Source organism: Microcaecilia unicolor, chromosome 4, assembly GCF_901765095.1.
Source record: "Microcaecilia unicolor chromosome 4, aMicUni1.1, whole genome shotgun sequence".
NCBI lineage: Eukaryota > Metazoa > Chordata > Amphibia > Gymnophiona > Siphonopidae > Microcaecilia > Microcaecilia unicolor.
This window is the reverse complement of record NC_044034.1, coordinates 292,903,574-292,930,257: the sequence shown is the minus strand read 5'-3', so window position 1 is coordinate 292,930,257 and position 26,684 is coordinate 292,903,574. Positions and strand designations below refer to the sequence as shown.

The following is a 26,684-nucleotide window of genomic DNA, read 5'->3' as shown; positions in this document are numbered from 1 at the left end:
TCCATCCAGTCTGCCCAACAAGATAACTCATATGTGCTACTTTTTGTGTATACCCTACTTTGATTTGTACCTGTGCTCTTCAGGGCACAGACCGTATAAGTCTGCCCAGCACTATCCCCGCCTCCCAACCACCAGCCCCTCCTCCCAACCACCGGCTCTGGCACAGACTGTATAAGTTTGCCCAGCACTATCCCCGCCTCCCGATCTTAACTAAGCTCCTGAGGATCCATTCCTTCTGCACAGGATTCCTTTATGCTTATCCCACACATGTTTGAATTCCGTTACCGTTTTCATTTCCACCACCTCCCGCGGGAGGGCATTCCAAGCATCCACTACTCTCTCTCTGTGAAAAAATACTTTCTGACATTTTTCTTGAGTCTGCCCCCCTTCAATCTCATTTCATGTCCTCTCGTTCTACCACCTTCCCATCTCCGGAAAAGGTTCATTTGCGGATTAATACCTTTCAACCAAAATTGACTAAATGAACCTGATGATATAATACCTATCTTTTTGGCTCAATATTTTTAACTTGAGCCTTTGCTTTTAAAAATGGACTTTTTGACATTTTGTTTCCATTGGGACAATTTTCTACTTAATTGTCTGAAATAAACCCAAGACCGTTTGGTGCACAGAGAAAAGGAAACTGATGCACCACAGTACATGGTTGTCGTCTCAAACAGGGTATAAATGATTCACATAAGGTAATCACTGCTCCTCTGGAATAAGTTCAAACAAAATGTTAGCTGACTGCTCTTCATACTGTGCCATACTGACAGGCTCGTTCTCAGTTAGGGAGGTGCAGATGTACCAGTTGGCGCAGGCGGCTGATTCAAAGGTGCAGATTTGACTGTCTGAGGTGCTGGGACCATGTTGAAACTTGAAGAATATGAAGCGCAGTAATGAATCATCATCTTTGATTTCCCTTTTGATGTCATTAACCTCCTAAATAAGGAAAAGAAAGGTTTGGGTTATAACTACATTACTTTTATATTATGGCTGCAGAAATGCCTACAGATGAATATAGGTAAATGATCTACTGTAATATTCCCCAATGTAGCATAATAATTATTTTCAAAAAGTAAGAAGGCACATACATAAATAAATATGCAAATACCCCCCTAAAAAGAGCATTTAAAAATTAACAGATTTCTAAAACACTAGTCATTGCCCACTTACTTCAAGCCGCAGCTCTGCACGACCTCCAACCATGACACACGACACATAGAGATTCCTTCCCACGATGCCTAAAGCAATTGGAGCCTTAGGGCTACTTGCGTCAAAAGGCTGAGAGGTGTATAAAGCCATGTTTAATTTCACTGTAGGAACAAAAACACAAGAGGAACAGGCAATCAATAACCACGAACTGCAATCTCTCCTAGCCTCTGATTTCCTATAACATTCACTGAAAGGATGCTATGGAGTTATATGCAGCGAAGAATTAGAACACAACACAAACCCTTATTTCTCTCTCATCAACCAGAACTGACCTGAAAGGTGTAATACACCTCGCCATGACAGAATTTAAGATCTTAAAAATAATTATCACTTTAGGATCTATAAAAAGTATGCCTCAGGATAAAGTAACAAGTGGATCTGTGGGAAGTGTTCTTACTGTGTGGAATTCACATTTTGGATGATACTGATTATTGCCAGTATTGGGTTTCATAATCATACCTGTATATAATATGTAAGCTGCATTGAGCCTGCTATGAGTGGGAAAGCGCGGGGTACAAATAGAACAAAAAAATTCAAAAAATTATGGGATGTCTACTGCCTTCTTCCTCTGCTCTCTGTATAAATACTGGCAAACTGTACAGTCAAAGACTGGCAGTGCTACCTTAGCAAAATTATGAAACCAGAGAGATCAACTTTTCTGTTTAAATGAAATCCAAACTACAGTAGTCAGAAAGATTTTGTGGATTTGATTTAGGTGACATCTTTTTCAGTAGTAGTTCAAGGTGTGTTACATTCAGTTAATTTTCCTGTTTCCGGAGGGCTTACAATCTAATCTGTACCTGAGGCCATGGTGTACAAGATCACAGGAAACATTAGTGGGATTATATCCTGGCTTTCTCTCCTCCATCTCAGCCCACTAGAACCACTTATCTCTCTTAGTGGCTGATGCAGAATGCTACCACGAGACTAACCAGTGGATTAACATGAAAGTTACTACTACTACTAGACATATGCAACAATGTACACATTATATACAGGTACTATCTCTGTTCCTAGGGGGCTCACAATTTAAGTTTTTTGTGCCTGGGGCAATGGAGGGTTAAGTGACTTGCCCAGGGTCACAAGGAGCTGCAGTGGGAATTGAACCCAGGCTACCAGGATCAAAGCCCACTGCACTAACCATTAGGCTACTCCTCCTGAGCAATGCAGAAAGTATTTCAGTGTGAGCATTAGCCCATAGAAGCCATAACCACACATCACATTGAAATGAATGGTATTGTGGTCATTAGCAATTCTGTGGCCATGCAGGAAAAGAAAATGTTTTTGATGCACACACACCACATGGTGGCACCAAAGGCAGGAGCAAATTGGCATTACTGCAGCCTCATTTAAAATATGGGGTTTGAAGGGGCCTGGATAGGGGTTGAGGGTGGGGAGTCTCACTAGTCAAGTCAGGTTGGGAGAGGTGCCATTAGACACCAGGGATGTTTATTTGGAATCAGTTTGGGTCAAGGTGGGGGGGCAGGGGGAAGGGAGGGCTGCTTGCACTTTGTGTGTGTGTTTTCTAAAATGTCATCCCTCCTATGAGTGCCTGAGCTAGTCACTGCTCAGGCACTGACAGGAAAGGTGACAGTTAGCAATGAGCTACGGATTCCTGCCCTGATTTTAATGTGAAAGTAATGTGCATGCTCATCGCTTAAAGCATTGCTACAGTATTTTTGGAGTGCTATTTTAGTGATAGAGCTGTGCTTAGCCAGCTCTATCCTGAGGCTTGATGCATCAGCCCCTTAGAAAGCTTGATTCCTCCAAATACGTCATGCAGCCTATCTACCACAAAGCGTGGGAATGTGTGACTTATTTCTTTCCAGTTCTCCCTCCTTTTTAGAATTGGTAGGTTTGATACAGTATGTAGCAAATCCCTCCCTTTTCCTGGTAGGTAGCTGCAAAATCACTGTACAGATTAGGAGGGCTTCTTACCTTCACGACTGGAATTCAATCCTTGCAAATATAAAGCCACTAGCTGGGCTGAGCCAGGAAATTCTTGTAAGGCAAAACACCTTTTTGAAGTGTCGGAAATCTTGTGGGCCCTGGATGAATAGTATCGGTATGCAAAATTAGCTGCACAGGTGATGTCAATATTTTCAAGGGGGATTGGTTCTGAAAAATAGCAAGATTGCAAAAGCTTTGATTACCAAATAATGCCATTTTTTAATTGTTCTAATTAACTCACTACCTGGTACTTGCTTAACAAATATAAATATAAGTCCACAACTTGCAAGTAAATTTCTCTCTCTGTCGTCACAAGAGCCACGAGGAAAAGACTTCAGATACTCGGTACTCACTGTTTTTTATGTTGAACAGTGGACCGCGCTGCTCAGTGTTTACTTTTGAAATTAGACTTTTTCTTTTGTAAACCAGCTGGTGAGCATCCTCACAAGTCAAAAACCTCGCTTTTTATGCTCATTGTTTTTGTATTTTTTATTTATAGAATTTTATATGTTATAATGAAAATAAACAGGCACTTAGCTGTGAGGGCAACAGCAACTAAGTGCCTGTTTATTTTCATTATAAAATATAAAATTCTATAAATAAAAAATACAAAAAGAATTTGAACAATGAGCATAAAAAGCGAGGTTTTTGACTTGTGAGGATGCTCACCAGCTGATTTACAAAAGAAAAAGTCTAATTTCAAAAGTAAACACTGAGCAGCGCGGTCCACTGTTCAACATAAAAAACAGTGAGTACCGAGTATTTGAAGTCTTTTCCTCGTGGCTCTTGTGACGACATAGAGAGAAATTTACTTGCAAGTTGTGGACTTATATTCATTTTTTAATTGTGCAAAGTGTGCCTTTTATAGTGATCTGCACTTTGTCTCTGTCTAACCCAGAGTTCCAACGAGATGTGTAGGTAAGGGAATACTTTTAATGCATGGATCAAAAGAACATTATTTGCAAAATCCCCTTTCCTGTTCTATTTGAAGAATCCTTTTTTAAGTTCTAAAACTTACATATGATATGATTGGCTCAAGTGCCCTTTTACTAAGATGTGCTAACAGATTTACCATTCACACGCCAGTTCCATTTATACACCTTAGTAAAAGGAACACTGTTAGCCAGAGGGTAATATGAAAGCATGCCTCATCGTGCCCAGACTCATGCTGATATCTATGGCATGTCTGCTCCTAGAGGCAGAACTAGCAGCAAGTCAAGGCATTGCAACGTTTGAGGAAATCTGAAACTACTGAGACACAGTGCCTGGGCTATGCCCTTTAATTTACAGACAATATAAATACAGAATGTTAAAAGATCTACCTTCCACAAAAATACTGTTCAGGATATCCTGCAGGTCTTCATCTTGGAACAGTCTTGCAGAAGGCCGCATCATGTTTTTCATTTTCTCCACAGCCACCACGATCACCACAGCTTTCTTGAAAGTCATTGAGGGCATCTTCTGGTCAGTGATCATCAGCTGAATGCCCGACTCACACAAAGAGCAATTCGTGGAACAGCCTGGGTCATGGAGGGAGTTCTGCACAGATAAATATACTGTCAAACACATGTTTCTGACTGGCACAATAGATGTAATTCCTGGTTGTTACTAGCTGGATGTACTGAACACCGCCACTAATCTCCTTCCTTGTTTCCAGAGGAACATGAACTTAGTTTTTCCAGCCTGAATTAAAAATGACCTTGTATCCAAGGCTTGCTCGCTTGCATTGCATCCACCCCTTCTGCTAGAGCTGTTCTGTCAGTTTTCTCTTGCAGCCACAGTTGGTGTATCCCAGCCCTTCCTATTTGAACCACCTATCCTTATTTTTTTTGTCTCACTTTAAATTGCTTGTAAACCAACTTTTGTTCCCTTCCTCTGGATGATCACAAATGTTGATAGTCTTAATCATAGAAGCCTGCTCTGTGGGTGCTTGAACACCCCCAATATTGAGCAAACTCATTGTGTCCAGGCTGAGAGGGTTAATTTTTATTGTTTAGCATCCTCAATCATTTTGAAACGTTGGCTCCTATGATCTAAATGACTCAGCACTCAGATGTGCACAATTTTCATAGCTGACTACAGCGCCAACCTGCGGCTAGAAGAGATGAGAAAGCACTGTAGCAAGTATTTCTGAAAATATATTTAGACAGTCTCCAATAGGAGTTTGGGCACCCTATAGCTTTTTGTCTGCTCCTTATTTTATTTGCTACTGTGTTATTGTGTGAAATTCATTGTCTCAGGTACACTTTGTCATACCAACTAAGAAAAAAATAAAATCAGATTGCTTGAAAATGTTTTAATGCATTTAATGAAGATTCTTACCTTGAGGCGATAGGAACAGTCTGCTTCATAAAAATGTTCATCTGTATCACTAGAAACAATAAAAATAGATTGATTCATTTTTACTAATTGCTTCAGTTCTGAGACTTCTCCACACTGAGAATACTGCTACACCGCTATAGTCACATGTCAGCTGAAAACAATTAATTATCTGCCGTCATCTACTATGTTACATGTTACTGTATCTTAGTCCACAATGAGGCACTTAAAGGTTGTTGTAACATACACCCTGCAGTCTGGTGCATATAAGAACAGAGTGTTTGTAATCAGGTGATTTATCTAATGTAGCTAAAAAATGAATGGAAAGATTGTTGGTTTTTTCAGGACAACCGGATTGGGGGAAGAGGATATAAGGTGGGAAAGCTCCTGCAGAAATCTCTTCAGTTTGAAAAGGGGAATTGAATCCTAAATACAGATCATAGTCAATTAGCAGCCTTTGTTTCTGTTTTTATTTTAAAGTTATATTCTGATTTTTGGGGGGGGAAAAATTCAGAGTGCCTCGCTTTGTCCTTATCGCTCAGGGTACCTTTGACAGCTGTGATAATGTATTTGGAACATGCTTATTTCCTTATTAGTGTCTGATATGATAGAATCTCATATTTGCTGCATATGTTCAATTTGCAATAAAATATTTGCACACAGAAAGTTAAGCATATAAGTCTGGAAAATAACTGCAAAGATCCTGTTTCTTAAGAACTGGCTTTAGCTATTTCAAATGATTACCTGTAGCAGTTAGGTATCTCGTTCATTTCGGGAACTACTGCCATGGCTAGACCTGTTACAAATGATGGAAGAAAGACATTAATGTGAATAATCCCCATTGGCTTTGTCAAACTTCTTGATGTTTTGTCACTGCTGGTCAGCTTGTAGACCAGCAAAGCAATTTCTAACCCACTTTCCAAAGTGCTCATTAATGCTGCACAAAATAAAGTGAAAACTTTGCATCATCAAAACAATCCGTTTTGAAACTTTAAAGCAACCCATTCCCTTCCCCTGCTCATGTCTATTTATGAGAAGAAGCCATCGAGGCAGAAAGTAAAGCCATTAAAAGAGTCAAAAGCAAATCACAGCATTTTAAAATCTCCTGAACTCTACAAGATAAAACCCTTCTTGTTCACAAACCTGTTTCTTTTGTGTCCCTGCTACAGTGTTCACTCTACTCCTTTAGGCTTAAACTGAATCCCTTCCAACTTTCACTGCCTTTTATACTGTATCAGTAAATCCGTAAGTGTTTTTGAGGAATTTCCCAGGGCTTTGTGGTAAGGGTGGAAGTGATTGCCTAACACGGCAAAATTGCAGAAACCTGTAAAATCATGTCATTGCCTTTTGAAGAGGAAATAGGGGTGTGCCTATTTTCTAATCTGAAGTGTACAGGAAATGCATATTAGGAGAAAGAAACAATGGATTAAAAAACATAAATATTAAATTATATGACATGACAATAAGTGAGTGGGCTATTAGATTATTTGTTTATTTTCAGCACTTGATATACTACAAGTGATCCATAAGGCGACTATACAGTTTACAATATAAAATTAAATTATGTTATTTATTGTATTTTAGGCTCCCTTGTCTTCTTGACCTTTGGAGTGGAGGAGAGGTCTAGTGGTTAGTGCAGTGGACTTTGATCCTGGGGAACTGGGTTGGATTTCCACCACATCTCCTTCTGACTCTGGGCAAGTCACTTAATCCTCCATTGCCCAAGGTACAAATAAGTACCTGTATATAATATGTAAACTGATTTGAATATAGTTGCAAAAACCACAGAAAGGCAGTATATTTATTCCTTTTCCTTCTTAATTTTATATTTTCAGTAAGCTGCTTAGACATTTTAAAATGTATTTACTGTATGTTAATTACAACTGAAATGTAAAATGCTAGATTAATGCACTGGGAACCAGGGGACCTTGGTTCAAATCCTACCTCAGTTATGGCAGTGATTTGGGGCTTGTCACCTTGTCTCCTACTGCCTTAGATTCCAATTAGGAGTTGATTTACACCTGGCTGTTTTGACTTGGAAGCAGGCCATACCTTAGGGAGGAGTGCTGATGTGTGTGGTTTCCCCAAGGGGAACCAAACCCAGCTGGAGCACACTGTAAAAACGGAAATACTGTAAAGCAGTTGTCCATCAGCTTCTTTGAACTTGGGAAGCTGGTTTTAAGTACTACCAGTGTGGGCTTGCCACATTAGTGAAGTGCTATTGCGTATAAGCTGGATGTGTATATGTTTAGTCAAAGATATAATTTTTTAAGAAAAAATCTAGACATATACACAATTGAAGAGCACCTTTTGATAATTTTATTTCTAATAACATAGGCAGACTTCACACACCCCTCGCACCCGGCCCACACACAATGAAGCGAACATACGGAAGTGCACAATGATTGGATGAAAGACATACTTTGGGAATAAATGGCCACAGCTTTATTAATGCACAATTATATAACCTCCTAGGAAGCACCCTGAACCTTAAGTTCTGTGTTCTAGATGGCTTCTCCCCGCCTTGCCTTTCCAGGTTGTGAGTGTGACTCGCTTCCATGCAGCAGTCCGCCATAAGGGGCATAATCGAACGTCGCCGGTGAAATAGATCGCCGGCGATGTATTTTGGCAGCGGCGCAACAGCAGTCTCAGAGATCCTCCTTATTCCACAAAGAATCCTAGAGGTAAACAGAGCTCCAGAGTATCAGTTCCCCCTTTCCTAAAATGCTGCTCATTAAAAAATCCAAACAAAAAGTGTACAAAATTTCCAAACAAAAAAGCAAAAGCAGAGCTCTGTGTTTGAAATTTTTTTTTCATATCATAAATAAATCAAAGAGGGCCCTAATCCTAAAGCTTAGCATTTTAGCCCATGCTAACAGACATTAGTGTGGGCTAAGTTCCATGTGTCCCATAGGAATAAAATAGGATGCACAGCTTTTAGCATTTGCTGTCTGTTAGCACGTGCCTAGCTTAAGTAAAAGGGCCCCATAAAAACCTAACATTTCAACTTTGTTTTTAATGTATATTGTCAGGATCACCCGCTGTATCCTCACAACTCCTTCACAGTCTCTTCCTTCTCAGCATCGCACACCATCCACTCCCAGGGTTAAAGGTCTGCAATTAGTGTCTCAGGAAAACAGGAGATTCACTAGAAGTGCTTTATTATCTTCTTAATACCTCTATTCTGCTTTAAGTCTTCCCAGACCTTCCCCCTCTACCCGGTATAGTCCAACTTTTAAACACAGTTCAGTTTAGCAGTGCTTTCAATACATTTCAATTCCACAGCAATATGGTCTAAATCACTTTCTCACTGTTAGACCTAATGACCCACCTCCCTCATTTGTCAGCACAAATCCTCCTGACATCCAACCACCGGGTCAAGCCACCAAGTCTTCATTCACTCTCTCATGTTCAGTTCATAACTCACTTTAACAGCCCTCCACCAGTACTTCCATTTCCTCCTCATTCTCTCCTTCCACCTCCTCCAGTTCCATTCTGTCCTTCCCTTTCTCTCGATCTAGGGGCCTCTTCCCTCCCACATCTGATTCCATTTCCCAATCAACCACCGGCTCCTCCCTTTCTTGCATAGAATCTTCTCCCTTCACCTGATCCCTCTGCTGTTGCTGCACTGCCTTCTGGGCCTTGTAGTTTCTTAGTTACTGGTTTCTCTGATGTTGCACTGCCTTCTGGGCTTTGGAGTTTCTTAGTGTAACCAGTGGAAGAATTTATTTATTTATTTATTTAGTACCTGGCATCTGGGAGCTGAGGGAGGCTCTGAGACACATATGCAGTACAGTGAAAAGAGACCTGCACTGACACCTGAGAAGTTAAAAAGTATTAAAACTAAGGTTTAAAAGGAATTGCATGTAATTAAATTGGCTGGCCATAAGGTTATATTTGCTTAGATGCTATGCAGATTAGTTCATTTTTGGAATGGTCCAGTTTAGGTGTTTGGGGGTCATTTTAAGTGAAACATTTTAGAGGGTAAACGTCAGGGTATGGCTCTGATCTGACTCATATGGTTTAAATCCACAAACGAGAGTTTAAGGTATTATTTTTTTATGAGAATAAAATGGAATCTCTGTATGGAAATATGGTCTCAAATAGAGATTCCTGATTGGCTGCACTACTCCTGTTAGTTTTTGTGCCTAGTAACAGTTAAGGAGAGCAACGAAGGATCCAGAGGAGGGAAGACCTGTTTCCTAGTGTGTCTGGGTGTATGAGGAAGGAATAACTGACAAACTATGAGTGTAACAATCATCTGAGTTTGGAAGAGTGAAAAGCAAAGAGTTAACTGAAGTAAAACCTCTTAGAGCTAAGTGAATTCAGTCTGACTGTGTGTGAATGAATGACATGGTCAGTGGTGAACTGTGAATTCAGCAACTGCTCTTTAGTTAGGGATTTAAACTTAAAAGTTAAATAAAATAAGTCAGGAACATAGACAAAGGAAATTTACTTTATTTTATTTTGTTTATAGTAGAATACAGTCCAGGTGCCAGCGACAGGCAGGCTCACATATAGATGCTCACACTACAGGGAGGTAGAATCTCTCCTGTTATTTTCTTTATAGAATAAGTTTAGGACGAAGTTCAAGTGAGTCATTCAAGACAGATGAATTGTTCCTGGAGACAAGAAAGCAGGAAACTCAGCTAAGTACTGGAGAAAAGAAACTTTCATGGAATTTTGAATTAAAAAGAGTGACAATTTGCTTTTACTCCATATGGCTATTTTTGCTTCAAGGAACTGAGAACCTGGGACAGGAAGGAAGAAAATTTTTTAAAAAATAGGTTTAATTATTCCTTGACTATATCATTGGTCTGGAATATTACAAATTAATACTTACATGAAAAGGAATTCCTGTAGGGGAAAAAGAAAATATAAATTGTAAAGTGAAAGTTCATTAGGAAAACTTATGCAGAACTTGCTGATTGTTATGTAAGGTACTTACCCCAAGTTGTTGCAAATTGTAGTGATTCCTATTAAAAAGGAAACATAGTTTTAGAATGTAATACTGGATCCAGTAGGGACTTTAAACACTGATAATATTTTCAACATTCAAGCTTTAAAACCACTTGTATTATTGATAATAGATTACTAGGTGCAATGTAATCATTAATTTGCACTAAATAAATAATATATTTATTTTTACCAGAGTTTGTGGCTTCAAATTGATGTAAATCAAATTGATTCTTTTCACAAAAATTAATAGTTATCTTTAATGCATTCATCCGGTAACACCTTTCTCAGGGTGATGTTTGTTTATGTTCACTTTGCTTTTTTGTGAGCTGCACACAGTAAACCTCGGCTCACACGACTACATATCAGAGGGATAATTGAACTGTGTGTTGTTTGCAGGACAGGCAGGTGACATTAGTTCCGAATTTCTCTGGTGCTGCACTGCCTTCTGGGCTTTGTAGTTTCTTTGCTCCTCACAATATTCATGATTTTTATGCATTGTTTTCTAATATTTATATATGTTTCAGTTATATGTATATAAAAAGACAGTGGGGAAGTGGGTCGATGACTCAAGAGAACAGGACAACAGTCTGGGATCTAAAATAAATATATATATGTAATAAATTTACTTGAGATCCCAGACTGTTGTCCTGTTCTCTTGAGTCATCGGCCCACTTCCCATTATCTTTTTATTGCTGTTTTCTTCATGGGGTTTTGGTATTCTTCTGCCCCTGATGGAATTCCAGTGAATCAGTTACATGTATGCAACCTCAATTCTGATACAGCCTGCTGGTGGAACATGTTGGGTTTTTATGTGACTTATTTATATTAAATTTTTTTTTTTCAAACACTGAGCTCTGTTTTTGTTTATTACATTTGCTTTAATTTTGGTAATTTTGTATGCACTCTTTGGACTGTTCTATTGTCAGTGGTGCACTGGCCTCTTCCTTTTTTCACTTCCTAAGAAAACCCACTTCCCTGTACTATTGCCTCATCCATGCACTGATACTCTGGAGCTCTGTTTACCTCTAGGGTTCTTTGTGGAATAAGGAGGATCTCTGAGACTGCTACCCTGGATTTCAGTTTTCTATCTAAAAGTCTAAATTTGGCTTCCAGAACCTCCTTATCTCATTAGTACCCACATGTAGCATGACAGCTGGCTTCTCTGCAGCACTGTCTAAAATCACATCTAAGTGATGGATGAGATCTGCCACCTTCACACTAGGCAGGCAAGTTAACAAGTAATATTCAAGTCCACTAGTCACACAGCTATCTATTTCTTACATGACCACATTGCCTCTTGTAAGCTTTAAAATTCAGCCCAGAATCCCAGGAACAGTGGTTCTCTCATCAGAACCTATTATATTATACTCTCCATTTCCTGCTATATTTACTAAGAGAAGCTGTTATTAAGGTGCTATGATAAAGTGTATATCTTATCACTGGGAAAGAAATCCTTCTGAGAAAAGATGGTAGTTTCAGACCTTTACCATAAGACTACTTGGGTCTAGTCCCTACTATTACATTTGGGGGGGGGGGGGGGTCCCAGAACCTTGCTTGGGGTGGCTGTAGTCAGATAGAAGAGACTACGTGGGAGATGGCAAGGGCAGGGCTGACCCTCTGGGGAATAGTCAAATGACTCCTGGGAGGGAGAAGAGGTTTAAAACTGAACAGCTGAGAGTTGGAAGAGACTGGATTCATTTGCATGAGATTTGCATGGATGAATTATATGAGGAACTTTGAGTGCTAACAAAAGACTCCAGGAGTTTCAGAGAAAGAGGCCAGGAGCCGGAGAAACTGTTGAAGTACCTGAGGAAGTTGTGGATTACATCTTCCTCACCCTGAGAGTAAAGGGGGCAGTGAGACAGGAATCTCTGGCAGCGAGGCGCTAAAAGTAGCAGACCAACATATTCTGGGATTGGATTTGGCTTGCATTTTTGGCAAGTAGATCTGTGAGTTGAATCAGCTTGCACTTCAGCAAGTGAAACTGTGGACACAGAGTTTCTCAGCCTACATTTTTGAGTAGGCAGTGTAGCATGACAGGTGCACCATACCAATGGATTTAGTGCATACTAACAAATTAGTGTGTTTTATGTGCCATGCAGCCCATAGGTATACAATGGGCTATGTAGCATTTAACATGTACTAATCATTAGCAGAGACAGCTAGGCTTTGATCTTAGGAGGATCAGACTTTTATAAAATAGGCGCCAGTTGGTGTCAGCTAGACTGCAGTGTCTGTGTTGTTGCTCAGGGACTGTGGTGGGCAACAATTAATACAGGCTGTCTCTGTTACGTCCTGCCTTCAAAGAAACAGTAAGTTACATCAGGAGGCAGGACACAGAAGAGGTCCCTGGACTGGCAGAGCAGGCAACCTGTCTCCTTAACTTCAAATAAAAATATTCAAATCGTGACCATCACCTCAGGAATAGCACACCCAGTCCTTCCACTGCTAGACACCTTGTTTAAATCGAGATGGGCTTTTGTTTGTGTGGTGACTCTACAGGATGTGAAGAACACTAGAGCATTTTTATTTTGGGTGACAAGGGCCACCAAAGGTGGCCCTTGCCCCAGAGCCTACTTTCAAATAGGGCTAGACACTTTGTGAAATAACACAAACCCCTGCAAAAAGACACCCAAAACCTATACTGAAAACTTACCACACCATAACAGCCCAAACCCATCTATGAAAAGACAATGCTAGAAATATTACAGTGGGACCTAGAGAAGTGTTTCCTTAGGTGGTCCTGGAGTACCCCCTTTCTATTCAGGTATTCAGGCTATCCACAATGAATCTACATGAAAAAGATTTGCATGTAATGGAAGCAGTATATGCAAATTAATGTCATGCATATTTATTGTGGATAGCCTGAAAACCTGACTGGCAAGGGGGTACTCCAGAACTGCCCTAGAACACAAAACTTACCACACCATAACAACCCTAATATATATATATATTACACTGGGCTCTGGAGCACCAATATACCTACTGTTGGGAAACTGGAACAAGCTGCACTGTTACACATTCCTACACAGATACTACATGCTAGCAGAATCCTTCACCTCAGTCACACATGCAGAACATGGACAGACCCTCATCTATATAACATAAGAGTAGCCATACTGGGTCAGACCAATGGTCCATCTAGCCCAGTATCCTGTTTCCAATGTGGCCAACCCAGGTTACAAGCACCTGGCAGAAACCCAAATTGTGACAACATTCCATGCTACCAATCTAATGCAGAATAGGGAGCCACAAAAAAAACCCCCAACAACAACAAAAATTGAAATAGAGACCCCCCCCCCCCCCCCAACACTCAAAGAAGCCAGACTAAACAGTGCAATACTGGTTAAAAAAAAAAGAGAGACAGAAAATCATTTTCTCCTGTACTTTGCAAAATAAAAATTAGAAAAAAATGTACATTTTACAAAGCAGGTGCATCTCAGTCCTTACAAAGTATTAAATAAAAATAATTTTTTCTACCTTTGTTGTCTGGTAATTTGGCTGGTCCCAGTCTTTTATTCCATGTTCCATGAGTCAGCCTTACAAATTCTTTTTCCAGATTGGCCTTTCCATTTCTTCTCTCGCCTCTTCTCTTCTTCATTTCCTTCTCTACATCTGTCTCCAAGTGCACCATCCTTTTTCCCTCTGCACCACTATGTCCTGTCCAGCATCTCCCTTCTGTGTCTCTTGTCCCTATCCTGCCCCCAAGTTCAGCATCTGCCCTTTCTGTGTCCCCATCTCCCCCCCCCCCTTTTTCAGCACAAGCCTACCTGGTCTCCTCATCTTCCCCTTTCTAGCATCTGCCGTCCTGGTGTCCCCACCTCTCCCTTTTCTAACATTGTCCTGTGTCCCCATCTTCCCAGCATTACCCCTGTTACCATCTTCCCCCTTCAGTAGTGTCCCTATCTCCTCCCCTTTCCAGTAGTGCCTTCTCTGTGTTCCTATCTCCTCCTCCCCTTTCCAGTAGTGCCTTCTCTATGTCCCTATCTCCTTCTCCCATATCCAGTAGTGCCCGCTTTGTATCCCTATCTCCTTCCCCCCCCTTTCCAGTAGTGCCCCTCTGTGTCCCTATCCCCCTCCATTTCAGTAGAGCCCCTATCTCTCCCCATTTTCCATAGTGGCCTGTGTCCCCATTTCTTCTTTTTTTTCTAGCATTGCCTCTTTGCGTTCCAATGTCCCAACCCTCTCCCTGTCCAGTATTGACTCTGTGTCTTTCTCCCTCCTTGTCCAGCATTTACCGTACTATATCCTTCTCTCTCCCCATGTTAACCTTCTTCCCCATCTCTTTCAGCTCTCCCCATCCTCCTTAGGGCCACATATCTCCCTGGCCTGCTCCCACAGTCCATCCTCTGGCAGCTCCAATGAGGTTTTAATAGACAGGAGACCAAGTGACGTCAAAATGTTAAAACCAATTAGACCAGTCTCAGTTTCCCCTTCCCCGCACAGCTGCCATTTCCATACTCTCAAAAGAAAGAAAGCAAACCTATGAGTTGCTTCATCCACGTTGTCACTCTTTATTATTGGTAGCATTTGTATTTAATTTCACTTATATTTTCAAACATGTCAATTTGTGCAGTATACGGATGTACACAGAAAAAGTATTATAACAGAATAACTTTTCATAGAAAGAGTAGTAATTTGTTATAAATCGTAATTAGTGTGTCATTTGGAGGGGCTGGTTATAGGGACACTCTAGCATGTGTTATATGTAAGCCACACTGAATCTGACTTTGCTTGGGATAATGTGTGATATAAATGTAAAAAAAAAATCCTTTATCCTCCACGTTTCAAGACACTGCCTATCCTGTTGGATAGTGATGGCACAAGGAAAGCAAGTTTGGTCCAGTGATGACTAACTCAAAATAACTTGTTCCTTAGCTGGGTCCTAGTATTACCATATTAAAAATGCAACCACACCATGCCTCTGTGGCTATGTTCCACTAATGTTAAACAATTAACTGGATTTCTTGAAAGGATTATATAAAGGTAGGATGCATGACTAGGGACACAAAAATACACTTATTTATTCAATATCACAATTCCTCATGTACAGCCACAAAACAACTTTTTTAGGGTGGATAGTGTTCCTTTTATTATTGACCAGATAGAGTTAAGAGTTTTCAGTTTTGGCACAGTATGTCATCATAAGAACAAAATATAAGAAAACAAATGGACTGCATTAGGGGCTTATAGCCCATTTATGTTTAAACAAAAGAGATTTGCATGAAACAAAATATTTGCCCCTGAAACATGTTCAAAACAGAATAATCCATTTGTGTATCTAAAAGGTAAACGTCTACAAAACAGATGAAGATGTGATTCCATGTGCCCCAAAGAAAGGGGAGTTTAATTCTACTTCCATTTAATTTCAGTATATTCTATCAGCTTTATAACTAACATCAGGCTTCCCAAGGCAAATTACAATAAAGAACGACAACGTTGTCAGCACTCCTGACAAACGTGTATGCAGCAGATCATGTTTTCTTGTTTTGAACCGAACGGCAACAACGGCTGCGCGGGGGGGGGGGGGGGATTGGAGGAGTGGAAATAGATTACCCAAATTGGCTTCACCCTCTCTTCTGCCTGTCTCTCCCGTCTGCATGGTCACTTTTTACTTCCCTGAAGCCTTCTCCCTCCTGTACCGGCGAATCAATTCACAGTTAGCCTTCTGCCAGCATCGGGGCCTCTCCTCAGGTGCATCCCGCCTACTCTAAGCAACTTCCTGTTTTCTGCAGAGGTGGAATGAGCCTGAGGAGAGGCCCCAATGCTGGCAGAAGGCTGACTGTGACTCGCCGGTGCTGGAGGGAGAACGCTTCGGGAAGTAAAAGTGACCTCGTGGACGGGAGAGCACAGGCAGAAGAGATAGGAAAAGATTAAAGACTCGGGAGGGAGCAGAAAAAAAATATTTATTGGGTTGAGGTGCATAGACACCATTTTTTCTAAACAGCTCTTTAGGGGAGCGACCGCTCCCCCTGTGCCCCAACTAGCTACGCTTCTGATCATTAGCATACTTTAGTAAAAGGACCCCTAAATTACACAGCCTTCTCATATTTAGTATATCAGTGCCAAATCAGGAACATAATGAAATGATCTTAAATACAGGTGCATTAAATTAATTTACTTTATATAAATATATCTCTTCTGAACTCAATTCAGTTATGTACTGAGTCTGTTCCTAAACTCAGTGTTATATACTAAGTCTATTCAGAGACCTAAACTTGGGGCTGCTAGTTACCAAAAACTGACTGCAATCCTTAATTCCATTCTTTATTTTAATCCACTTGATGACAAGATAAAACAAATCACTTACAGTGGCATTGCAATGGATTAGGGATTCTGTACATATACAATGAGTCTGTCTGTGATTAGCCCCTCTCCCCGAGAAGAGAAACTGTCAGTGCCTGGTAATTTGAATATTGAAACACAGGACTAACAGAAATTGCAGCAGCAGCACTGGTAACTGTACTGTCACATAGCAGCCACACAACCTCACAGGTAATAAAACCTGAGAGGCAGTGGCATAGGAAGGGGGGGCGGTGGGGCGGTCCGCCCCGGGTGCACGCCGCTGGGGGGTGTCGGCGCCTCGCTGGTTCCTTGCTCTCTCTGCCCCAGAACAGGTTACTTCCTGTTCCGGGGCAGAGAGAGCAAGGAACCAGCGAGGCGCCGACACCCTCCCAGCGGCGTGCTCTCAGCGGATTGGCCCGCCCACCCGCCCCTCTACCGCCTTCCAGGTATGTTTTCACGGGCAGGGGGGGGGGGTTGCGCTACGGAGGGGGGAGGGAGCGTCGCGCTGCACCCGAGGGGGGGGGGTGCGCAGCGGCGACCCGCCCCGGGTGTCAGCTGCCCTCGCGATGCCACTGCTGAGAGGGAAAAGCAAGCAGTAGTTTACCGCCTCAGCATGGACAGTGCAAGCCCTCTACACGTTGGATCTAAGACCTAAGTACAGCTACCTTCTTTCTCAGTTTCCTCACAGAAAGCCATTGGAAGGAGGGGAGAATTAAAAACAGAACACAGGAGTTTATAAGGGCTAGTCACAGAGGACCACAGAAATGCAGGGATCTGATTCATATACATATCATAATAAATATACAAACATGTAATCTGTCACAATCAGACAGCACAAGCTGCTCCATGCAATATGGGCAGAACAATATTAACTTAGCAATTATAACTAATTAAGGGTGTCTTTTACTAAGGTGCACTAGCATTTTTAGCTCGTGCTAAAAATCAGCTAGCACTAAACACAAATATGCCTATAGGAATATAATGGGTGTCTCAGCGTTTAGTGCCAGCTGATTTTTAGCATGAGTTAAAAACACTAGTGCAACTTAGAAAAAGACCCCCTAACAGAATTCGAACTACAGTATACATTTAATTTGTATTTCCATATCAAAATGCAATGAATAAATAAATAAATACATAACTAAATATATAAATAAATAAATAAATAAATAAAGTTTTGTAATAAAATAATCAGTAATTATAAACAATGATAGTAAAAAAATATAAACTTTGATGCGTCTCTTGATGGTTCAAAACCCCAAGCTCGTTACCATGAACTGCCAAAAATATCTTTTAAAATAAAAGTTGTAAACGTCTGAAACAGACTTACTTTGACTACAACGTATTCTGGATCATTTCTGTGGTTGAAATGGAAGTATTTGAATTCCATTTGGAAGTTTTCTAAATAATTAAGGAAACCAGAAAGCATTTCCTTATAGATTTGTCAAACATAGGTCCTTTGTAATCAACCACAAAAATGAAATATGCTCAAGAAAACAGGATACTGGGCTAGATGGATCATTGGTCTGACCCAGTATGGCTATTATGTTCTAAAAGCTGATGGACAGAAGAGAAGAGTTGTATATATCTCAAGTAATTGTTTGAAATAATAGTGCACAGAGAAAAGGAAACTGTCTGATGCACCACAGTTCTTAGTTGTTGTCTCAAACAGGGTATAAATGATTCTTATAAGGCTTTCACTGGTTGTCTGGAATAAGTTTAAAGTCAATGATAGCCGACTGCTCTTGATACTGTGCCATACTGACAGGCTCATTCTCTCTTTGGGAGGTGCAGATGTACCAGTTGGGACAGGCAGCCGATTCAAAAGTGGAGGTTGTTACAGCTGAGGCGCTGGAACCACGGTCAGACTTGAAGAATATGAATCGCAGTAATGAATCATCTCTGATTTCCCTTATGAAATGATTAAGCTCCTAAGTGAAAAAAGGAAAGTTTTGGTTAGAAAGGAAGGATTTTACAACATAATTGGTTTATAATTGCATCATTTTGGGTTCCTTTTATGAAGCTGCATTAAGCACTAATGCACAAGTAAAACAGCTTAAAATAGCATACAGTGGGACACACTCAGGCATGCTGCAATTAAGTGCAATTATAGCATGCTCTAATCCAAGTGCTAAAAAATGTTACTATAATTTTTGGAGGGGTGTGTCAGGAAGCATTCCTGTGCTAATCAGTTAGTGCAGGTATATTAACACATGCTAGCTTGTTAGCGCAGGATTACCATTTGAGCCCTTACTGCCTACAAAATGGGTGGTGGTAAGCAATCATACGATACATTTCTTTTAATGGACGCACACTAATGGCAACAATAGTTCATGGCCATTAATACAAAAAAATGTAAAATTGATCATTTTACGGCCCTGGCAAAAATGGCCTTAGTGTGCGGGAGAAACCCATGTAAGGGCTCACTAAGGCCACTGTTTGCCGCTGCTTAGTAAAAGATCCCCTTTGTATTAAGGCTGGAAAATGAATATAGGTAAATGAATTTTCAAAAACTTCCCTCACCTCCCACAATGATAATTTTTTTAAAAGCTTTAAGGAGGCACATAAGAAAATACATCTACAACTTCCACTTACTCAAAAAAGATGACTTAAAAATTAACAGAATGAATATGCAGTATAACCAAATTTGTTCTGTGGAAATGATCATACAGATTTCTAAATACAAATTCTAAAACACTAGTGATTGCCCACTTACTTCCAGCCGCAGCTGTGCACGACCTCCAACCATGACACATGACAAATAGAGATTCCTTCCCATGATGCCTAATGCAACTGGATTTTTGCGGTTGCTTGAGTTAAAAGGCTGAGAGCTGTATACAGCTATGTTTAATTTCACTGTAGGAACAAAAACACAAGATGAGCAGGCAATCAATAACCATGAACTGCAATCTCTCCTAGCCTCAGATTTCCTATAATATTCACTGAAAGGATGCTGTGGAGTTATATGCAGTGATGAATTGGAACATGGCATGAACCCATATTTATTTCTTATCAACTAGAACTGACATGGAAGGTGCAATACAGCCAGGGCCACCGAGAGACACAGCCGGGCCTGGGACAGGACTGAACTGCCGCTGCCCACACCCCCACACCATTCTGTCTCTGAATCACTGCTGCGCAGCTCCCTTGCTCTGTCCTCTCTTGCTCCAGTGCTCCTATGTGCCGGGAGTCAGGATCCGGATGATTGCATTAATGCAATATCGCTTTAATGTAATCATCTGGGTCCTGGACGGCACACTGGAGCAGGAGAGGACAGACCCAGAAGCGGCAGGAAGACGCTTGCCAGCACCGGGTCTGGGGAATTTTTCTCCCCTGCTCCCCCCCCCTCCCTCTTGGCAGGTGAAAACAACTCACCATGACAGAATTTAAGATCTTAAAAGTAATTATCGCTTTAGGATCCAGAAAAAGTATGCCTCAGGATCAAGTAACAAGTGGTTTTGCGAGAAGTGTTCTTACTGTGTGGAATTCAAGTTTTGGATGGTACTGTTTATTGTCAGTATTGGGTTTCATAATCGATTATGGGATGTCTACTGCTTTCTTCCTCTTCTCTCTGAATAAATACTGGCAAACTGTACAGTCAAGAGTGGTAGTGCTACCCTACCAAAATTATGAAATCAGAGTGATCAACTGCCCTGTTTGAAAAGGAAAAGGAAATCCAAACTATAACAGTCAGAAAGATTTTGTGGATTTAATTTAACTGACATCTTTTTCAGTAGTAGCTCAACATGAGTTAACATTCAGGTGCAGGAGGTATTTCCCTGATCTCAGAGAGCTTAGAATCTAATCATTACCTGAAGTAATGGAGGGTTAAGTGATTTGTGCAAGATCACAGAGAACAGTAGTGAGATTTAAACCCTGGTTTCCCTAGATCGCAGTCCACTATTCTAACAATTAAGCTACTCCTCCAGTCTTTTTTCCATTTAGAATGCTTGGATTCCTCCAAATTTGACATCCAGTCTATCACAAACTAGGAATCTGAATGGCTAGTTGACTCTTCCTGTTTTTTTTTTGTTTAGAATTGGTATGTTTCATACAGGATGCAGTTAATTCCTTTTCCTTTTCTGGTAGGTAACTGCTACGTGTCTGCACAGATTATGAGGGATTCTTACCTTCACGTCTGGAGTTCAATCCTTGCAAATGTAAAGCCACCAGCTGGGCCAAATCAGGGAACTCATTTAAGGCAAAAGACTTGTTTGAAGTGTCAGAAATCTTGTATAAACTGGATGAAAAGTATCTGTACACAGAATCAGCCGCATAGGTGAAGTCGAAATTTTCAAAGGGGATGGCTTCTGAAAAATAGCAAAGTTGCAAAAGCTTTGATTACCAAATAATGACATTTTTCAATTGTATAAAAAGAGGATTCTATAGCAATCTGTACTTTAGAACTACATTGTAGAAAGGCTATCCAACTTAGAAAATGGATGCCCAAGTCTGTACATCACATATGGATGTCCATTTCTTATGTATTTTAGAACAGGATCTGCCAACATACAGCCTGTTCAAAAATACATGACACATGGGCGTTCATGTGCTGGAGACATCCAGCATGAACATCCATTTTACAAATGAAACAGGGAAAAACAAGGGACATGGACATGTTTGTGGCAGCATAGGAATGCCCATGTTATGAAATGGCCACATAGATGTCTATGCGGAACAGAGGGGATAACTTAATGCTTAGATCTGAATCCCACTGCAACTGTTTGTGGTTTGTTTGTTTTTTTAATTGTGAGCCCTCCAGGGACAGAAAAATACCTACTGTACCTGATTGTACTCCACGTCAATAGCCTTTAGGCTTGCAGGTTTCTTATACATTCAGGTATAGTAGATATTTTTCTGTCCTTGGAAGGCTCACAATTTTAAAATAAATACAAAGAGCTGAAGCGGAGTCCCTTGGTTCTCAGTCCAGTATCGACGTCTCCTCAGATTTGCATGGAAATCTGTTCAGAACATCCATGGTTTCTGAAGCTGTCAGAGAGCCCCTTTTCCCTTGCCAGTTTCACATTTGGGGGAGAGAGGAAGATGGCAACCACTGGGGGATTAAAGAAGTGCCATGCCTTAATTCCTCCAGTGGAGAGCTACTCCACCAGAGCACTTTTCTGTAACCTGGATGTGCCAAGTGCCAGGTCTAAATAACAATGTCCATCTTTTTAGACATAGACGTCCCTTTGTCTTCTGAGATCAGAGTTGGAAGACCATATTTTGGCCCCTCCATAGTCCTGCCCAACATATGCCCAGACCACACCTCCTTGCCATATGGACATACTGTAGTGTTAGACATCTATATCCTGGCTTTATATAATCAGGATTTGGATGTCCATGCAATACGGACATCTGAATGCCAGTCTTTGGATGACTAAAACTAATCCGCAAATGAACCTTTTCCGGAGACAGGAAGGCGGTAGAACTAGAGGACATGAATTGAGGTTGAATGGGGGCAGACTCAGGACTAATGTCAGGAAGTATTTTTTCATGGAGAGGGAGGTGGATATGTGGAATACCCTCCCATGGGAGGTGGTGGAGATGAAAACGGTAATGGAATTCAAACATGCGTGGGATAAACACAAAAGAATCTGGTTTAGAAGAAATGGTTCCGTAGAATCTTAGCAGAGATTGGGTGGCGACGCCGGTAATTGGGGAAACAAAACGGAAGCTGGGCAGACTTCTACACCCTGATTGTGACTTAATAGATAGGGATGGTCTGGAGTGTAAATTTTAAGGGGCTTCGACGTTAGCTTCAGAACTTAGTACAAGAACAGTACTGGGCAGACTTCTACGGTCTGTGCCCTGAGAAAGGCAAGGACAAATCAAACTCGGGTATACATATAAAGTAACATATCATGTAAAATGAGTTTATCTTGTTGGGCAGGCTGGATGGACCGTACAGGTCTTTATCTGTCGTCATTTACTATGTTTACTATGTTACTATGTTAAAACAGGAATAGAGTTTCTAAAATAATCCCCTTGGTGTTGCTCTAGGGTTTCAAAGAAATGTGTGGGTAAGGGAATACTTCTGATCTATGGTTTAAAGCAACATTATTTGCAAAAACCTTTCTCCTGTTACTACTGTAATTATACTTTTTGCAGTTATAAAAATGGCTTGTGAAACAATTGGCTTTGTTAGCCAGCTGGTAAAATAAAAGTATGCCTCACTGAAATTGTGCCCAGATTCACGTTGATATCTATTTATGGCATGTTTGGTCTTAAAGAAGAACCAGCACTCAAGCCACTTGTAGTGTCTGATATGTGAAAATGCAGAGATGCTTATAGACAATATAAATACAGTGTGCTGTGAGATCCCTTACCTTCCACAAGAACATTGTTCAGGATATCATGTAGGTCTTCATCCACGAACAGTCTTGCAGAAGGTCTTATGTTTTTCATTTTCTCCACGGCCAGCACGATCACCACAGCCTTCTTGAAAATCATTAAGAGCGTCTTCTGGTTAGTGTTCTTCAGCTGGATACCCAACTCGCACACAGAGCAATTCATGGAACAGCCCAGGTCATGGAGGGAGCTCTGTGGGGATAATTATAGGCAAGAACATATTTGTGACTGGCACAGTAGATGTAATTCCGGATCTGTACTGAACAATGCCACAGCTAACATTTCTCTGATCAGATTTCTGTACTCTACTCAGCTATGCATCCTCCCCCCCCCAACAATACTCACTCTTTGCTTGCTTTCCTCAAGAGCCGTTTCCCTTCTAGAGACATCAGAGGTTGTGGTCTACTCACTAGTAACTTATGTATTTATATGCCACTATTGTAAACATTTACATGTAAATGTGAGTAGCTTATAGAATTGCTATTTGTTGTTTCAGCACGCAGATGTGCACAATTTTCATATTTGCCTACAGCGCCAACATGTGGCTAAGGGAGACAAGACAGTACTGTTGCAAATACTGACCTCCTGAGCAAAAAGGTACCGAAAAAGGGGTATGTGACTTATTTATAACCACAAGATAGAGGATATCAACTGTATAATCCTGCAAGATTTCAACCTCAAGTATGGACTAATTACATCTTTAAAAAATGAGAAAAATTTATCAATAAAAAAGTGCATTTTTCAGAAAAAAACACATTTGAAAAATAGTAAACTTAAAACACCTATATCTCTGTAATCTGTAGGAAATTAAGGATAACATTTTAAGCATGTTTTGTACAGACTGTGATTAAATTTCAAAAATGAACATTGCCCAAATATACCCCTCCAAATTTTTATAGTGTTTGGTGCTCATTTTTGAAGCACATAGATGACTCAAAATGGCCAAAAATATATCCATCTGCAGAAAGTGTCTAAATTGCAATTTTTGAAATGCAAAATTAGGACGTATTTCACTGCAGTTCATCCAAATAAGTAAGGGGGTGTGTTGGAGGCGTGTTTTAGGCAGGACTAGGGCAGGCCCAAAATTAGGACATCTTTCAGCAATAATGGAACAGGAAAAAATACCCAAGACAAAAAAAGGATGCATTTATCTAGACTTGTTTCAATCACATCTAAGTTACAAAAGGTGATCTGACTGACCAGCTGACCACTTAAGGGATTAAGGCTTGACCCCTCCTTAATTCCTAGTTGAAAATGTTTTAACACATTTAATGAAAATTCGTACCTTGAAATAATAGGGACATTCCTCTTCATAGAAAAGTTCATCCATTTCACTAGAAACAATAACATAATTCAATTATTCTTTGTTGATTGATGCATGCTCAGCTCTGACATTTCTTCACATGGAGAAAACTGCCACAACGTCAGTGTGTGTGTGAAAATGCAGAGGAAAACAATTAATTTATCTTAATCCACATGAGGTATTTAGCAGTTATTGCAACAAGGTCCCGTAGTCTGGTGCATATAAGAACAAAGTGTTTGTAATCAGGTGATTTATCTAATGCAGCTAAACAAGGATGGAAAGATTGTTTAGGGGGTATTGCAGAACGGATTGGAGGAGAGGATAAGGGGTGGGGAGGTACTACAGAAATCACTTTGGTTTGAAAAAGGAAAATAACTCTTATTTAAACAGATCATACTAAATTAGCAGTCTTTGTTTCTATTTTTGTTTTAAACCTATATTCTGTCTTTTTTTTCAGGAAGATTCAGAATGCTTCACTTTATCCTGATAGCACGGGGTACCTTTGTCAGCTTTGTAAATTTATTTCAAACATTCTTATTTCTTTATTTGTGATTGATATGGTAGAATCTCATTTCTTCTGCTTATACATGCATTAAGTAAGCGCATACAATTAGTCTGGAAAACAACTGCAAAGAATCTATTTCTCAAGAATGGCCTGTAGCTTTGTCAAATGATTACCTGTAGCAGTTAGGTATCTCATTCATTTCGGGAACTAATGCCATGGCTGCACCTGTTACAAATGATGGAAGAAAGACATTAATGTGAATAATCCCCATCAGCTTTGTCAAACATCTCAATGTTTTGTCACTGCTGGTCAGCTTGTAGACCAGCAAAGCAATTTATAACCCACTTTCCAAAGTGCTCATTAATGCTACCCAGTAGCACAAGATAAAATGAAAACTGTATGTTATAATAATCAATTTTGGAAATATAAAGCAACCCCCTCCCTCCCCTGTGCATATCCATTTCTGAGATAAAGACATCGAGGCAGAAGGTAAAGCCATGAAAAGGAAGCTGTTCACAGCTTCCTAAAATCTCCTGAACCATACAGAGAAAAAACTTTCTTGTTCACAAACCTGTTCTTTGTTTCGCTTATGTCCCTGCTCCAGTGGTTGCTCTATTCCTTTAGGCTGAAAGTGAATCCCTTCCAACTTTTACTGCCTTTTATATCTATAAATCTTTTTGTCATTTTTAGGAATTTCCCCAGTGATTTGTGGTAAGGGCGGAAGTAGTTGCATAATACTGTGAAACTGCAAAAGCCTGTTAAGCTACCTGTTACTGCATGGCCGGGTTTTTCCTTTGGAAGAGGAAATAAGAGTGTGGATACTTTCCAATCTGATATATCGCAAAAATAAGGACGTGCACATTTTCCTCATCTCCCCAATTCATAACTCTAATAATCACTATTAAAAGTCTATGGGAGTCATCAGTGTTCCATAGCAAAAAAAAAAAAAATCCTGAGATTTTTCACAAGTACTGAAAGTAAGAGCAGAAACACAGGTTAAGAAATGAAGTTAAGAAATGAAGTGGAGGAGTGGCCTAGTGGTTAGGGTGGTGGACTCTGGTCCTGAGGCACTGAGTTCAATTCCCATGTCAGGCACAGGCAGCTCCTTGTGACTCTGGGCAAGTCACTTAACCCTCCATTACCCCAGGTACAAATAAGTACCTGTATACAATATGTAATCCACATTGAGCCTGCCATGAGTGGGAAAGCACAGGGTACAAATGTAACTAAAATAAACAAAATAATATAAAATGATACCTTTCATTGGACCAACTTAGGGGTTCTGTTTCTAAGCTGCAGTAAACCCCAGCTTGAAAGGATTTACCGTGGGACATGCTCATGTATCCTGCAGTAAGTTCCCAATTGGTATGCGCTGTCCATATGCTAAAATTTTTTAAAACATTTTTGCGCAGAGGGGTGTATCTGGGTGTTCCAGCGCTAATCAGTATAGCACATCCACATTACCCGGTACAAACTGATTAGCTCAGGACTACTGCATCAGCCCTTACTGATATATGATATCACTCTCGCTCTCCCTTTTCTTCCCTTCCCCCACCCTATGGGTCTGGCATCTCTCCTACCACCTCAGCACAATTTCCTGTGGGTAGGAAGAGGCAGAAGGAAGTTTCCCAGGTCAGCATGTCATTTCTCAAGACCAATGCACAAAGTGTACTGTGCTTGCAACATTTGCTTTAGACTGGTTGTAACCGGTCTAAAGCAAACATTATGTAGCGTCTAATGCACAAAGGGGTTCTGAGTCCCTTTTATCATTCTCTGTAGTAGCTATTGATAACCGTATGCAAA

General features: G+C 40.5%; 2 protein-coding genes across 2 annotated transcripts; both read right to left on the bottom strand.

Annotated features, from left to right (window-relative positions):
- Nucleotides 1-392: 392 nt before the first annotated feature.
- Nucleotides 393-6,711, bottom strand: LOC115469252 (interleukin-1 beta-like). Its single transcript, XM_030201707.1, has 7 exons — nucleotides 6,628-6,711; nucleotides 6,229-6,280; nucleotides 5,488-5,536; nucleotides 4,488-4,704; nucleotides 3,154-3,333; nucleotides 1,177-1,316; nucleotides 393-942 (listed from the first exon to the last, which is right to left on the bottom strand). Exons 2-7 carry the CDS (start codon nucleotides 6,270-6,272, stop codon nucleotides 706-708), a joined length of 867 nt encoding a protein of 288 aa, XP_030057567.1. The 5' UTR covers nucleotides 6,273-6,280; nucleotides 6,628-6,711; the 3' UTR covers nucleotides 393-705.
- Nucleotides 6,712-17,969: 11,258 nt separating this feature from the next.
- Nucleotides 17,970-25,499, bottom strand: LOC115468080 (interleukin-1 beta-like). The gene is made up of 7 exons (XM_030199603.1): nucleotides 25,453-25,499; nucleotides 25,055-25,106; nucleotides 24,359-24,407; nucleotides 23,052-23,265; nucleotides 20,856-21,035; nucleotides 19,442-19,581; nucleotides 17,970-18,656 (listed from the first exon to the last, which is right to left on the bottom strand). The coding sequence occupies exons 2-7, from the start codon at nucleotides 25,096-25,098 to the stop codon at nucleotides 18,423-18,425; spliced, it is 861 nt and encodes a 286-aa protein (XP_030055463.1). The 5' UTR covers nucleotides 25,099-25,106; nucleotides 25,453-25,499; the 3' UTR covers nucleotides 17,970-18,422.
- Between the last annotated feature and the right edge of the window lie 1,185 nt (nucleotides 25,500-26,684).